We start from the raw sequence: 16,350 nt of genomic DNA, 5'->3' as shown, positions 1-16,350 counted from the left end.
CGTCACGGAGAGGGTACCCTCCCTGTCCATAAAACATTAAAAACCAGGGGCTTTGTAAGAGGGACCAGTCTGTGCGAGGGCGACTACTTTTTTGTCAGCCCAACAGTTCCGCAGCTATTGAAACCGAGTTCTTTTGAAGTCTAACTGTGCCTGGCCTTGAACGTACTGGGCGGGATTTTACGACCTTGCTCGGGCGAGATCAAAAATTCCCGCCCGAGATCAACGGCGATTTCCGTTGTCGGACCCTCGCCCTTGCCGATTCCATGGTGGGCGAGGTGGTAAAGTTCCAGCCATTGTCTCTCCCGCTCTGTCACTGAGCTGTGAAGTGATCACCTCACTCGAGAAGTGGAAGTGTCAGGTTCTGTAGAAGCAGCTTTGCGGTCGGGGTGCTCAGTTCTTGGTTGGAAATGGGATTCCAGTGAACGCCACCTCCCATTGCTGCAGTTCCGTTTCCCTCTTAACTTTCAGCTGTCGCTCCCTCAGTGCAGGCTTGCTACAACTTGTCAGGTATCTGTCGAAACTACAAACACTTTGCTGGCTTAATAAACCTTCCAACTCTCTACAAGGCCTGACGCACAACTGTTTCACTTCTGACTAAGCTTCTAAGTTATATTTAGTTATTATTGTAAATTAGCACTTGGCAGAATTTGTAATCTCAGAACTGTTCAGACTTGGTGTCAGCTGGTAGCCCTGAGGCCTCAGAGTCAAGGGGTTGTTAGTTTTTCTTATATATTCATTCGTGGGACACCCGTGTCGCTGGCTGGCCAGCATTCATTGCCCATCCCTAGTTACCCGAGGGCCACTGAGAGTCAACCCATGGCTCTGGGGTCACATCCAGGTCAGACCAGGTAAAGACGGCAGATTTCCTTCCCTAAAGGATGAGCATGTTGGCACAATGGTCAGAGCTGCTGCCTCACTGTGCCAGGGACCCGGGTTCGATTCCCGGCTTGAGTCACCGTCTGTGTGGAGGTTGCACATTCTCCCCATGTCTGCATGGGTTTCCTCCGAGTGCTCTGGTTTCCTCCCACATTCTGAAAGACTTGCTGGTTAGGTACGTTGACCCGGACTGTGGCGACTAGGGGAATTTCACAATAACTTCATTGCAGCGTTAATGTAAGCCTTACTTGTGACTAATAAATAAATAACTTTCAAAAAAAGCTTTAGTGAACCAGATGGATTTTTCTGACAATGGTCATCCGTAGATTCTTAAATCCAGATTTTATTTTTATTGAATTCAAACTCCACCACCTGCCGTGATGGGATTTTGAACCCCAGCCCCCAGAACGTTAGCTGAGTTTCTGGATTAAATAATCTGGTAAATGTATCACTAGGCCATCGCCTCCCCTTAGTTGAACATTTTGGGCCTGATTCTCCATGGGAAAACTGGTGTAAATCACAATTATTTTTTCAGTGGGGGTTCAGACTCGAATCCCCCACAATCAGTGCAATGCAGAGGTCACAATTGTGAATATCAGTAAAAACTAGGGGGGGCAGTTCCAGGTCTCTGCACGTGCGCAGTGGCTCCCAACTGTCAGACTGCAGTTTGCTGACCACCTTAATTGCTGGCCAGCCCAGGACCCCCCGCAGTGCCGTTTCAGCATCCCCCTCCACACCCCCCCCAGATCACTTGTGGCCTGCACAAGCATTCCTGGGCCTGCTCCCGTTCCCCCATCCCAAAGCACCGCAATTTCCAGCCCCCACCCCCCTTTCCCTCCAGCAGTCCCCTTTGCACAACCCCACTGTGTTTCGGATTGTAGGGAGGAAACCGGAGCACCCGGAGAAAGCCCACGCAGACATGGGGAGAACGTGCAGACTCTGCACAGACAGTGACCCGAGCTGGGAATCGTAACCGGGTCCCTGGCGCCGTGAGGCAGCAGTGCTAACCATTGTGCCCCTGGCAAACTGTGTTCGTTCTCTCCAGTCGTATATCTCGATTGAGTGCGTTGGAGCCTCAGGAAGGGAGAACTGAGCAATTCTTAGTCCACTCTGCATGCTACTGTTTGTAGCAGTTGTTCTCTCCAACACTCATGGTGAGATCCAAAGTGGAGATAGTCCCATTCTCTCACGGAAGGGAAACTATGTCACAAATGCCTGGAAATAAGTCCGAAATCAAACATACAGATCTACCAATCAGGAGGAGGAGTAGGCCATTCAGCCCCTCGAGTCTGGTCCACCATTCAATAAGGTCTTGGCTGATCTTACGCCCTCGCCTCCACGTTCCTCCCTACACTCTCCCCATGACTTTTGACTCCCTCATTATCTATCTCATTAGTCAGGCTTTTTCCAGAGGTTCTGCTTTCGCTTTCTGTCATTTGGCCCGAGTTCAAGATAAGCCCCGGGGATCCAGCTCCCTTGAATTTGCAATGACCTCATTCTACATTCACTATTAATTTATTAAGGAGTGTAATGTGGCTCCACCCACATGAAGCAACACTTTGCGGAAAACCACAAGTTCACTATTCTCGCAATGTTCCCCAGTGCTTTTCATTTGGAAAGTTGACCTCACGTTTGACGGTTGAGGCATTTTTCTTTTACATTTGAATGTAAACACCTCAAGCTTTTTTCCCTCGATATTTCTTCTAAGGTGGTCTGGTCCCCAGTAACCTCACCAGCACTCCTCTGAGCCAGAAGCCAGGGCGAACATCTCTAACTAACTGTCAATCAGGCTTACCTGTTCTCTTTCTAAGTTTAAGTTCATATTTATTTATTAGTTTCACAAGTCGGCTTACATTAACATTGCAATGAAGTTACTGTGAAAATCCCCTAGTCGCCACACTCTGGCGCCTGTTCGGGTACACAGAGGGAGAAGTTAGCACGGCCAATGCATCTAACCAGCACATCTCTTGGATCGTGAGAGGAAACCGGAGCACCCAGAGGAAACCCACGCAGACATGGGGAGAATGTGCAAACTCCGCACAGGCGGTGACCCAAGCTAAGAATCGAACCCTTGTCCCTGGTGCTGTGAGGCAGCAGTGCTAACCACTGTGCCATCGTGCCAGGGAGGAGGTGGAAAGGCCATGGTCACCGCTTGGGGTCTCCCTGTGGTGAGCTGGCCAAGATGAGGAACTCAGCGGCCCGGCAATGGCTGGAGAGGGGTGGCTGCGGGGAGGTGGGCGATGCTGGCTCAGAGCGTCCCAGTGTTAACTGTCTTGATACACCTTCAGAACGGCCCGCGGAACTCCGTCACAAGTTCCCGAGACACTTATTGGATGGCAGAAGTAGCCCCAAGAGGAGTCCAAAGATGTGCGGGTTAGGTTGATTGGCCGTGCTAAAATTGCCCCTTAGAGTCCTGGGATGTGTAGGTTAGAGGGATCGGTGGGTGAAATATGTGGGGATATGGGGGTAGGGCCTGAGTGGGATTGTGGTCGGTGCAGACTCTGTGGGCCGAATGGCCTCTTTCTGTGCTGTAGGGTTTCTATGATTCCTAAGTTCAAAAGGTAAATCCAGAAGGGAGGAAAGATGCTCGCCCACCCAGAACAGGGAGAACAATAGATGGGTGATGATCAGCCTGATCTGGAGAATGAATTCATGGTGGGTGGGTGGGTGAATTTGACCTCAGCCCAGTGATGCAGTCTAAACACTGTGAATGGAAGTGCCCTGCTATAACGCCAATAATCGTTGCATTTGTATAGTGCCATATCGGGCTCTGCAGACAGTGAATCGCTTTGCAGTGCGGTGACTGGTGTTAAATCAGGAAATGCTGGCACGGGAAGTTTCCCTGTTCCCCCCCCCCCCCACCACCGTGGGTTCTCCGAACTGGATTTGTTTAACAGTTTGGGCGGTAGTTCCTTTAATCCAAATGCCTTTTGCGTGCGGCTTTCGGGGCAGGTGTGTTTTCTGCTGAAGTGTTACAGCTGGCTGCAGCAGTCCAACACCCCAGCGTTTCCACACTCCCTCTCTCGGCCGGCCCGTCCCATCATGGAGCTGAACGGCTTCACCGGTGTCGGAGCCGCGTGATTAAATATTTATGATGCGCCCAGACCCGTTCTGCTGCTCTGGGCTCCTTTTGACGGTCCGCTCTCCGTGGTGGCACCTGCCTATTTTTACCGTTCTCTTTTTTGTTCCCCTCGATTCCCCCTCGGCTGTGAGCCAGCAGGACCGAGTCCAGCTCCGTGGCAAGTTATACAAAATGCTTCATAAACCCTATATTAGTAGAACTGTCAACGGCAAATGGAAAAATAAAAGAGGTATTGATGCTTTGGAGTCACAGTCAATGTTGTGAGCAATCTGCACGTACCTCACTTGCCCTTGCTTTACGTGCAAATCACTTCGTTGAGGTAGGAAAAAGGCTACGCAGACAGCAATCAGCGGAGTCATAGAATCCCTACAGTGCAGAAGGAGGCCATTCAGCCCATCAAATTTGCACCAACCACAATCCCACCCAGGCCCTACTCCTGTAACCCTACATATTTACCCTGCTAATCCCCCAATGTTAGAGTCAATTTACCATGGCCAATCCACCTAACCTGCTTTGGACTGTGGGAGGAAACCGGAGCATCCGGCTGAAACCCACGTGGAGGACGTGCAAATCCCGCACAGACAGTGACCCGAGGCTGGGATTGAACCCTGAACGTGCCCATCCTGCGATTGGCGACGGTCAATAAAATGTCTCGTAGGCCGCACTCAGAGCCCAGATGGGCCGCACGCGGCCCCCGGACCCCAGATTGTTCATCACTGACCTGGTTCCGCCTCAAAACACCAGGAAGTGGACAAAGTAACGGCGTAGAGCTTCCAAAGGGATCGGTGCACCGAGGCCCGGAGTACAATCTTCACAGACTCAGCTCAAGTGCTGCGTTCCTGCCTTGTACAGTGTCTTTTGGAATTGTTTCTTGTGTGTACACCCTGCTAGGTGTGTAGGATTGGCCGTCAATGTTCCCCAAAGAAACCATTAAACCTTAAACTTCAAAGCAGTGGCACTTTCCCAACCCTTCAATAAAAACAAGACCTGTGTGAATCATTGGCTTTGTTCAATTCTTGTTGATCTAATTGCGTTCTTTCCTACATATCCAACAATAATAAAGTGTGTTTATAGACCATTTTTAATGGAGTAATGAGTCTCAAACTTGTGTCAGAGGAGGTACAATTCAACGCCAAGCCACGTACTGAGAAATATGCAGGGGGTGATGGCCTAGTGGCATTATCGCTGGACTACTGATCCAGAAACTCAGTAATGCTCTGGAGAACCCGGGTTCGAATCTCGCAATGGTAGGTGGTGGAATTTGAATTCAGTAAAAAATATCTGTAATTAAGAATCTGCTGATGACCATGACACCATTATCGATTGTCGGAAAAACCCATCTGGTTCACTAATGTCCTTTAGGGAAGGAAATCTGCCATCCTTACCCGGTCTGGCCTACATGTGACTCCAGACTAAAGCAACGTGGTTGATTCTCAACTGCCCTCGGGCAACAAGGGATGGGCAATAAATGCTGCCCAGCTGGCGACGCCCATGTCTCAGAAATGAATAAAAAACAATAAGGGCAGGTGACAAAAAACTTTATCAAATAACTAGGTATTAAGGAGCATTCTAAAGGGACAACACGATGGCACAGTGGTTAGCACTGCTGCCTCACAGCGCCAGGGACCCGGGCTCAATTCCCAACCTGGGTCACTGTATGTGCGGAGTTTGCACATTCTGCCTGGGTTTCCTCCGGTTTCCTCCCACAGTCCGAAAAATGTGCTGGTTAGGCGCAATGGCCGTGCTAAATTCTTCCTCAGTGTACCCGAACAGGTACCAGAGTGTGGCGACTTGGGGATTTTCACAGTAACTTCATTGCAGTGTTAATGTAAGCCTTATAAATAAATTTTAAAGAAGAGAGAGTTGGAGAGACAAAGATGTTTTCAGGAGGGAATTCCAGAGCTTGGGGCCAGTCAAGCAAATAAAACCCAGGGCATTTTGTTAGCTTTTTAATGCTGGGTTTGGACATGCAGATGCTACTGAACTCACTGGTCACATCTACAGACCGTGGCTAATCTCATCTGTTCTCATTCTTGGTTGTAACTTTGGCACTTAACCCTGAGCCCAAAGTATTTGAACTTGGCCAATGCTTCTACCTCAGTGCTTCCAATCTTGACTTTTCCGTTGCCATTAAGAGCCATAACACTCGTCTTTGCCTCATTTATATTCAGTTTAAAATATTCACTGTGTCTTTTGACTGGGGCTGCCATGGTTTCCAGCTCTTTCTTTGTTCTGGTATGTGTGGTGTCGTCCGCATAGCTGAGATTCCATATGCTACGACTGTGAGTTTGTACACACGTGTAAAGATTTACGTACATATACAAATACATATTTTTGATTGTTGTGTCTCTATTTTAATTACTTCCCCATGCTGGCTTGGACTTTTTTTTGTATCCATTCATGGGAATGGGCGTCGCTGGCTGGCCAACATTTATTGCCCATCCCTAGTTACCCTTGGAGGGTAGTTGAGAATCAACCACATTGCTGTGGCTCTAGAGTCACATGTAGGCCAACCAAGAAAGGATGACAGATTTTCTTCCCTAAAGGACATTAATGAACCAGATGGGTTTTCCCAATAATTGCCAGTGGCTTCATGGTGATTGGTAGATTCTTAATTCCGGATTTTTTTTAATGAATTCAAATTCCACCATCTGCTGTGACCGGATTTGAACAGGGTTCCCGGAACATTAGCTGAGTTTCTGGATTATCAGCCTAAGCGATATTACCACTAGGCCATCGCCTCCGAGAGTCAACCACATTGCAGTGGCTCTGGACTCACGTTGTAGGCCAGACCGGGTAAAGTCTTTGAGTGTGCTGTATTGGGCGCACATGACTGATCACCTTCTCCTTGTGTTGACAGTGCCTCCATATGGATTACGTTGTCGCAGCGGCTAACTTGTTTGCGGAGATGTATTCCATTCCGGGGTCTCAGGACAGCATGGCAATCCAGCAGATACTTCTGTCCGTTGACGTTCCTGAATTTACCCCTAAATCAGGAGTGACAATCTACGCCAGTGATGCAGAGATGGAGGCAGCTGAACATTCTACAGGTGGGTTTACTCATTAATGATTCGCTTTGTGTTCATCAGCTGCACGTACGAGAGACATTTGTACCTTCTCGTTGTCCTTTATTACCAACCAGCCGGACACCTTCGTAAGTCATTGTTCTCATTTGAGTAAAGAAGGGATGCAATGTGTGGACTTCTCATTGGAGGCTGCATTTCTGAAAATGTTACTGCTCTGGGCTAAGATCACAGGCGGAGTTTTCCCTCCTGTCCGCCACAGGAGTCGTAGCAGGCAGGACAAGAACCATGCAAAAGTCCATTGACCTCAGGCAGCAATTCTTGGTCTTGGGGCGAGTGCGGCTGGAAAATCCCGCCCCATGTCGATTTCCCTGGCAATACAGTCAGGAAAATGTGGTCCCCAGTGAGGAGCTGAAAGAACTGACCACTTGGAGATGTATAGCTTCGGGAGCCCATTCCCTGCCTGTATCTGGTCCCTGTCTTACGCTCTGCACCTCCCCACCTCACTGTGACTGGAGTCACCCACTTGCAATCCTGGAGTAGGATCTATATGTGTTGTGACCCAAGCTTTCTCTCCCTCTGCCTTTTGTTTGAACGCAGGAATCCCAGTTCTCTCACACACCCTGCACAGTCATTCCTGTAGTTCCGTGTGAAAAGGCTGTGCCTAGCCAGTAACTAATTCCCTTTTAAGCCTGTGTTTATCATGAATGTCAGGTTATCGTAACAGTGCAGGAGAAGAGAGGGCTGCTGTATTATTTAGTGTTATTCCTTATCTGAAGCATCCATTATAAAAGTAGAAGGAATGGGTGTTTCCTTGTGGGCCATTCTGGTCCTTGAGCCTGTTCCATCATTCAGTACCACCGAGAACTTTATCCATTTTAATCGGCTCGCCTCTCATTCTTCAAGTTTCCCGAGGACCACAGCCTGTTCCATTGGGTTTATCATTGACATGAAGACAGTGGAACAGCTAGTATGGAATACTGGGAATGTCGCATCCTTTTCCCTCTCGGCTCCGTCTTTCTTTTCCCCACTTTTATTTCCTGCGGTAAATTTGATCTGGAAATTTAATTTTGCAAGCAGTGTAGCTGGTGGCTCTCAGCGCCGGGGACCCAGGTTCAATTCTGGCCTTGGGTCACTGAGTGGAGTCTGCATGTTCTCCCCATGTCTGCGTGGGTTTCCTCCCACACTCTAAAGATGTGCGGATTAGGTGAAGTGGCCATGCTAAAGTGCCCCCCAGTGACCCAGAAGATGTGCAGGTTGGGTGGATTGGCCATGCTAAAGTGCCCCTTATTGTCCCAAGTTGGGTAAGTTAGAGGATTAGCAGGGTAAGTGCGTGGGGTTATGGGATATAGCGGGGGGGGTAGGGGGAGAACCTGGGTAAGACACTCTGTTGGAAAGCCAGTGCAGACTCAATGGGCTGAAAGACCACCTTCTGTACTGTCGAGATTCAAAAATTCCATCCAGCTTTGCAAGTTTATTGCTCGCCTGTGTAAATAGTCGAGCAGACACGCTCCAGTGATGGCCTTGGGAGTGCGATTGCTTTGTATTAGTGTCACCCTGATATATGTGTGTGTTTGTGTGATCATGCATTTTCATATTGAGAGAAGATCCCTTTTGGATAAATATTTGTCACTTTCGGAGAAATAATTCCGCGTTACAGTGCTTTGTCAAGATGGAGTCTTTCATTCACTAGCTCAGGAACCTGACAAAATCTGTTTAACGCCCTCTGCAACATTTCACCCAACGCCTTAATCCAAAACTCAGAGGCTTGCAGTAAAAGAGCTGACTTCAGACAGACTGCAGAAACCAAAAAGAACCTTATTAAACCCTTAAACACACAAATAGATGAGCAGCTTTGACTGTTTCCCTTTTCCTGATCTTATTCCGTAAGAAGAAAAATTGCCCTCCCCACTATTTGACAAAACTGAGCTTTTATCGGCATTGTACTATATCATTCACTTTCTCCAAACTCACCTCCTTAACTCTTTCCAGTTTCAGATAACGGGCGCTTGGCAGATCTAAAAGAACTCCTTTCCTCTCGTAAGAACGTTACTGGAACTGCGATGCAACCCATTGACTTTGAGAAGGTAAATTTGGTCTAATTTATTGCAGAATCGTGAGCTTGAACTTGTCTTGTGCCCTTCCCACTTGTGGTTCTTTGGAGAGTTCAGGGCACCACTTCCATTTGTCAGTTATATCTTCCATCGCGGATGTCTTGGAAACTTGTAGGCTTCTTCTTGTTGTTGACAGAAACGTGATTAACTGATGAAGGAGCAGCGCTCCGAAAGCTCGTGCTACCAAATAAACCTGCTGGACTTTAACCTGGTGTTGTGAGACTTCTTACAGTGTCCACCCCAATCCAATACCAACATTTCCACATCATCACTTTGCTTTGTTCAAGGTGGGGGATATGGTGGTTAGCATTGCTGACTCACGGCGCCAGGGACCCGGGTTCAATTCCCGGCTCGGGTCACTGGCTGTGTGGAGTTTGCATGTTCTCCCCGTGTCTGCATGCGTTTCCTCCAGGTGCTCCAGTTTCCTCCCACAGTCCAAAGATGTGTAGGTTAGGTTGATCAGACTTTTGAATGGACCTACCATATATTAAGCTGATCTTTCTCTACACCTGTAACACTACATTTGGAACCCTCACCTTTCCTTGTCCCCAAGTACTCTATGAACTGTATGTTTTGACTATCCTGCACAAAATACAATACTGTGTGCCAATATATGTGACAATAATAAACCAAATCAAAAGATTAGCCATGATAAATGTGTAGGTTTACAGGGCATGGGAGGGGGGATGGGATGGGGGTTGCTGGGCCTGGGTAAGATGCTATTTCAGGGAGTCAGTGCCAATTCGATGGGCCAAATAGCCTCCTGTACTGTAAGGACTGTATGGTTCCAGTACAGCATGGAAGACTGACCAGGAATGGTCAGTCACCATTCATTGGGATTCTTCCCGCACTGCCCCAAATGACCCTGAAAGCCAGGGTCAAAATGAAGAGGTTGGTCTTAGATCCAGGATGTTCCAGTTGTTTCGAGTCCACTTAGCACAGTGGTTAGCACTGCTGCCTCACAGCGCCAGGGACCCAGTTCCTGGCTTGGGTCACTGTCTGTGGAGTCTGCACATTCTCCCTGTGTCTGCATGGGTTTCCTCCGGATGCTCCAGTTTCCTCCCACGGTCCGAAAGACTTGCTGGTTAGTCACATTGCCTCAGGGCGCATGCTAAATTCTCCCTCAGTGTGCCCGAACAGGCACCAGGGTGTGGCAACTAGGGGATTTTCACAGTAACTTCATTGCAGTGTTAATGTAAGCGTAGTTGTGACACTAATAACTAAACTTTAAAATTTATTCGAGTCCTTTATATATAGTTAGGGAAGGGCAAGATACCCACACTTGAGTTCTCTGGACTTGGACAAGCAGAGTCAGTCTCAATAAGGGTAGAGTAGAAATCTGTATCAACTCGGAAGTCAACAGGTGTGGAATGTTTGCCAGGAATGCCAAGAGCTTGTTTCAGAATTACTTAGTGATGGCGATAGGGTCCAGTATGCATGCAGATCATAGAATCCCACAGGATTGAAGGAGGCCATTCAGTCCATTGAGTCTGTACTGACCACTATCCCACCCAGGCCATATTCCCATAACCCTGCATATTTACCCTGCTAATCCCCCTGACACTAAGAGGCAATTAATCATGGCCAATTAACCTAACCTGCACATCTTTGGGCTGTGGGAGGAAACCAGAGCACCCAGAGGAAACCCACACAGACATGGGGAGAATGTGCAAACTCCACACAGCGACCCGAGGCCAGAATTGAACCGGGGTCACTGTCATTCGCATCTGACCAATCAACATGACCATCTATTGTCACAGTGAAGCCATCCCAGACCCCTAAGCAGATGGCATGTTGGGGATGGGTGGATGTTAGGAATGGGTGTGATGGGGGGAGAAATATCAAACACTTGTTATTAAAATAGAAAGTGTGACAGCATCCTTTCCAACTCAAATCTGGACTATTTATGGCTTTTGGCAAGGTAATAAATCTTCCGACGTCCCCACAATTAACCTGCAGAGGCAGTTTAAGCTCTTTCATTTTGATCCAGAGGTTAAACAGATGTTTCGAGGTTAAAGGTTGCAAAAACCACAACTGTTTTTGGTTAAAATTATAAATCGATTGAATTTGCACAGGAAATTAGGCCCCAGTACAGATCAAGTTGGAATCAATTTAGAAGCGGTTTTAAAAGAGAAAATGAGAGTGTGGCTTAATGCTCGATGGAGCACAGTTCCTGACCTCGTGTGTCGTTATGTTTGAAAGTAACTTTCAGATAGAAAATTCTCTTCACCTTGTGGAGCGCAGAAGGCAAGTCAGGTGATCTGGAATACACTGTGCCAATATCCAGGTTCTCTCTGGTAATCCTATATGAACCATTATCGTTGACCAACTTTTTTTCATTTGTTCAACTATCACTGGCAAGACCAGCATTTGTTGCTTGTCTTTATTTGCCCCTTGAGAAGATTTCAGTCTGCCTTCTTGGACTGCTGCAATCCATGTATATCTCTGCCCCACAGTGCTGTTAGCGAGGGAGTTCCAGGATTCTGACCCAGTGGAGGAACTGCCACATTGTTCCAAGTCAGGATGGTGTGCGTGGCTTGGAGGGGAATTTGCATCTGGGGGTGTTCCCCTTCAGCTGGTGGTGCTCTCTTGGGTCTGGTTGCCCTCCCCTATATCTGGTGGTGTTCCCCTGCGTGTGGTGGTGCTCCCCTATATTTGGCGCCCCGCCTTTGTTCTTCTAGGTGGCTTTGGAAGGAACTGTGACAAGGGCGGCACGGTAGCACAATGGTTAGCACTGCTGCTTCACGGCTCCAAGGTCCTGGGTTCGATTCCCGGCTCGGGTCACTGCCTGTGTGGAGTTTGCACATTCTCCTCGTGTCTGCGTGGGTTTCCTCTGGATGCTCTGGTTTCCTCCCACAGTCACAAAGATGTGCGGGTTAGGTTGATTGGCCGTGCTAAGAAATTGCCCCTTAGTGTCCGGGGATGTGTAGGTTAGAGAGATTAGTGGGTATGATATGGAGGTAGGGCCTGGGGTGGGATTGTGTTCGGTGCAGACTTGATGGGCCGAAGGGCCTCTTTCTGCACTGTGGGGCTCTATGATTCTAGAAGTTGGCACAGTGCGCCTTGTAGATGGTACGCACTGCCGCTACTGCTGTATGTCGGTGGTGGAGGGAGTGAATGTTTAAAGTAATGGATCAGGTGCCTGAGAGAATTAAGAGATAGCACACAGTGATGGAACTGTAGTCATAGACTATATAGGAGTGGGGGTGGCAGGTTCCTATTCCTGAAGGGCTTTTGGTTATTGGAGCAGCAGCGATTTCCTGTTGCGTACAAACTACCAGATTTATTGAATGCAATTTTGAGATCTGCTATGATGTGCTTTGAACTCATGAACTGTCCATCCTGTCACACAACCACTGGCTACCATAACCAATGGGGAATAACCTACAGACGTAGATTCACATCTGCCATTCCTATTCTCCTGCCCCCTCCGACCCCCTGCCTCAGCAGTCCTGCTCCCCACCACACCACAGCGAGTTCCCAGCGTAGGGAAGGTGCTTTCCCAATGGAAGGAGAACAGGTCGCCCCCGGATGTATATACACTCCTTCCCAGGGCTGAATAGTAAATTAAAGAAATCGGTGAATTTACGACACACCTTGTCACAGGAGCGTACAATCGTTTCCTTTTGTAAGGACGGTTATGTGAGCAAAATGCTACGGGGCAGAGTTTGGTCCAAGCTTGCAGATTGGTCTCACCTACCATCTCACAACGATCTCCAAACACTTCCCGCAATCCGCTACTTCTGAAGATTCTGATAGATTGGGAGATGGATTTGGCGGGGGGGGGGTTATGATTAGAGAATCAGGAGGGACGGCGGGCATGGAATCACTTTCCTGACTCTGTGGAAATTTAGCAGCCACAGGGAAGGTGGAGGATGGCTAATTGAGGCCAATTAATGGCCTCTTCCTGCCCGCCGCTGGCATTTTACCAGCAGCGGGACACCCCCTGCCGCACGGGGAGACCACCCAGTAAAAACTGGCAGCCTCCCTGGGGTAATGGCGGAGGCGGGGGAGATTCCCACCTGGTTCTCTGTGCTCCGTGGAGCGTCCCCCTCAGAAAGTAGCCCCCCCACCCTCCACGTTGCAGATACACCTGCATCCTGCCCACCCCCCGCCCCCCCATGCCCTCAGCAGCTACATCATTCCACCCCCCCACCCTAGTTTTGTGATGGTCTGCCTCACTGACCGCAGAAACCCTCACCCCCGCTCACCCAACCCACACAGACATGGGGAGAACATGCAAACTCCACACACACACACAGTGACCCGAGGCTGGAATTGAACCCGGGTCCCTGGCGCTGTAAGGCAGCAGTGCTAACCACTGTGCCACAGTGTCACCCCATAGTCTTCTCCTATGCAACGGAGAGTAGTAGATCCGGCATAACCTAATGTAATAAGGAAAAAGAAATTAGCTAAGAAAATAAGTAATGATTGCTTTACATATACAACATGTGTACATACGAGTTTACTATATTTATGCATGTGTGTGCACCGCACGTATATAATATGAAGGTGCGATAAAAGCAAATTACTGCAGATGCTGGAATCTGAAACCAAAAGAGAAAATGCTGGAAGATCCCGGCAGGTCTGGTAGTATCTGTAAGGAGAGAAAAGAGCTGACGTTTCGAGTCCAGGTGACCCTTTGTCAAAGAACAAAGAACAGTACAGCACAGGAACAGACTCTTCGGCCCTCCAAGCCTGCACCAATCACGTGTTCCTAACTAGACCATCGTTTGTATCCCTCTATTCCCAGTCTGCTCGTGTGGCTATCTAGATAAGTCTTAAATGTCACCCTAGCATGTCCGCCTCAACCACCTTGCTTGGTAGTGCATTCCAGGTCCCCACCACCCTCTGTGTAAAGTACGTCCCCTGCCTATCTGTATTGAGCCTTGCCTCCCCTTACCTTGAACTTGTGACCTCATATCTAAGACCCTCCATACCGGGCAACATCCTGATAAACCTTTTTTGCACTCTGTCCAAAGCCTCCACGTCCATCTGGTAGTGTGGCGACCAGAACTGGACGCGGTATTCCAAATGTGGCCTAACCAACGCTGTGTATAATTGCAACATCGTATGCCAACTCTATGCCCCGTCCAATAAAGGCAAGCATGCCATATGCCTTCTTCACCACCTTTTCCACCTGTGTTGCCACCTTCAAGGATCTGTGGACTTGCACACCCAGGTCCCTCTGTGTGTCTACACTCCTGATGGTTCTCCCATTTATTGCAAAGCTCCCCCCCTGCATTAGATCTAATGATTCTTTGACAAAGGGTCATCTGGATTCGAAACATCAGCTCTTTTCTCTCCCAACAGATACTGCCAGACCTGCTGAGATGTTCCAGCATTTTCTTTTTTTGGTAATGTGTGTGCGTGTGAGAGTGTGTGTGTGTGTGAGTGCGTGCATGTGTATGTGTGTGTGTGTTTGTGTATGTGTGTGTATTACACATTAAAGATGCACATTCTTGATTTTTAGTGATGAGAATGATTTGATTTGCAGGATGATGACACAAACTTCCACATGGATTTCATCGTCGCTGCGTCCAACCTGAGGGCAGAGAATTACAACATTCCAGCTGCCGACCGCCACAAGGTAGGTCTGTAACACACCTGGAGAGAGCACCTTAGAAGTGGGCAGGTACAGACAAGCCGGGGAACATGATCCCGCACTGTGAGGGAACAGAGTCGGGGAGAGGGCACCAACCACAGCGCGTGCTGACTTCCGACTGATGTTTATCGAGTGAACTGAGCCGGAATCTCCGGGAGCCAGTTAACATCACCGGGTTAGCGACGCGCTGGCAGTAATTAATCACCGCCTGTCACCCACCGCCCCCTGCCGCCTAACAGGGCAGTCACCGCCTCATTACACTCTCGGCTCTTGTGGTACCTGTGCGCACAAGCTTTCTGTCACCCTAACATCTGCAGAATAAGATTGATACCAACAGTTAGGCACAGGATATTAGCACAGAGCAGTCGCAGCAGCAAACAGAAATGCCAGCAATGATTAACCCTGGAGGGACATTGGGGAATGTTGTTCCTCATTGAATTGAACTGCACTGCGTAGAAACAAGCCTTTTATCTCGAGCGATCTGTGCTGGTGTTTATACTCCACATGAGCATCATAGAATCCCTACAGTGCAGAAGGAGGCCACTCAGCCCTTCGAGTCTACACCAACCACAATCCCATCCAGGCTCTATTCCCCTAACCCCACGTATTTACCTTGCTAATCCCCCTGACACTCGGGACAATTTCAGCACGGCCAATCAACCTAACCCGCACATCTTTGGACTGTGGGAGGAAGCCGGGGCACCCGGAGGAAATCGATGTGGGGAGAATGTGCAGACTCCGCGTAGACAATAACCCCAGGCCAGAATCGAACCCAGGTCCCTGGCGCTGTGAGGCAGCAGTGCTAACCACTGTGCCACCGTGCGTTCCTCTCACCCGTTTCCATTAAAACAAGGATGAGGAGGAATTTCTTCAGCCAGAGGGTGGTGAATCTGTGGAACTCTTTGCCGCAGAAGGCTGTGGAGGTCAGGTCATTGAGTGTCTTCAAGACAGAGATAGACAGGTTCTTGATTAATAAGGGGATCAGGGGTTATGGGGAAAAGGCAGGAGAACGGGGATCAGAAAAATGTCAGCCATGATTGAATGGTGAAGCAGTCTCAATGGGCCGAGTGGCCTAATTCTCCTCCTCTATCTTATGGTCTTACCACCTAATTTGCACATCTTTGGAGTGTGGGAAGAAACTGGAGCGCTCAGAGGAAACCCACACAGACATGGGGAGAACGTGCAAGCCATACATTCAACCAGGGCTGGAATCAAACCCGGGTCCCTGGCACTGTGAGGTAGCAGTGCTAACCGCTGTGCCACCGTGCTGTAATCAACTCATCGCATCATCCACCAAACCCAGAGTTAAAATCAGGGGTCTGACATGCCAATTGGGATCAGCCTGGGATCTTCTGCTCAATATGGCTCTTTGCATTTAGTTGAAAGAGAAGGAACATGCGTCCATGCAGCACCTTTCACATTCTCAATCACCCCAATGCACTATAACATCAAAGAGGTGTTTTTTTGTAGTCAATGTTGTAATGTAAGAAGCTGCTGAATCTTGGAGTGACTTCTACGAGACTCAGACCCTCTGTTAGGACCAGAAAGTTGTTTGGAACTGGTAAATGTTCCAGATTGCATTGTTCACCACATTTTTACACAGCAGGTGGTGAATGTCTGGAACGCACTGCCCAGGGAAGTGGTGGGAGC

At 48.8% G+C, this 16,350-nt stretch overlaps 1 protein-coding gene across 1 annotated transcript in view; it reads left to right on the top strand.

Moving 5' to 3' along the window:
• LOC145341333 (ubiquitin-like modifier-activating enzyme 1) overlaps positions 1–16,350 on the top strand; it is a 261,826-nt gene that overhangs the window by 118,363 nt on the left and 127,113 nt on the right. The window contains exons 19-21 of the mRNA XM_080186247.1: positions 6,819–7,008; positions 8,974–9,068; positions 14,593–14,685. Coding sequence (XP_080042373.1) covers positions 6,819–7,008; positions 8,974–9,068; positions 14,593–14,685 — 378 coding nt within the window. The remainder of the gene's footprint in view (positions 1–6,818; positions 7,009–8,973; positions 9,069–14,592; positions 14,686–16,350) is intronic.

This window comes from Carcharhinus amblyrhynchos, chromosome 3, assembly GCF_965287045.1.
Source record: "Carcharhinus amblyrhynchos chromosome 3, sCarAmb.v2.hapA, whole genome shotgun sequence".
Lineage (NCBI taxonomy): Eukaryota > Metazoa > Chordata > Chondrichthyes > Carcharhiniformes > Carcharhinidae > Carcharhinus > Carcharhinus amblyrhynchos.
This window is presented reverse-complemented; position numbering and strand designations above follow the sequence as displayed.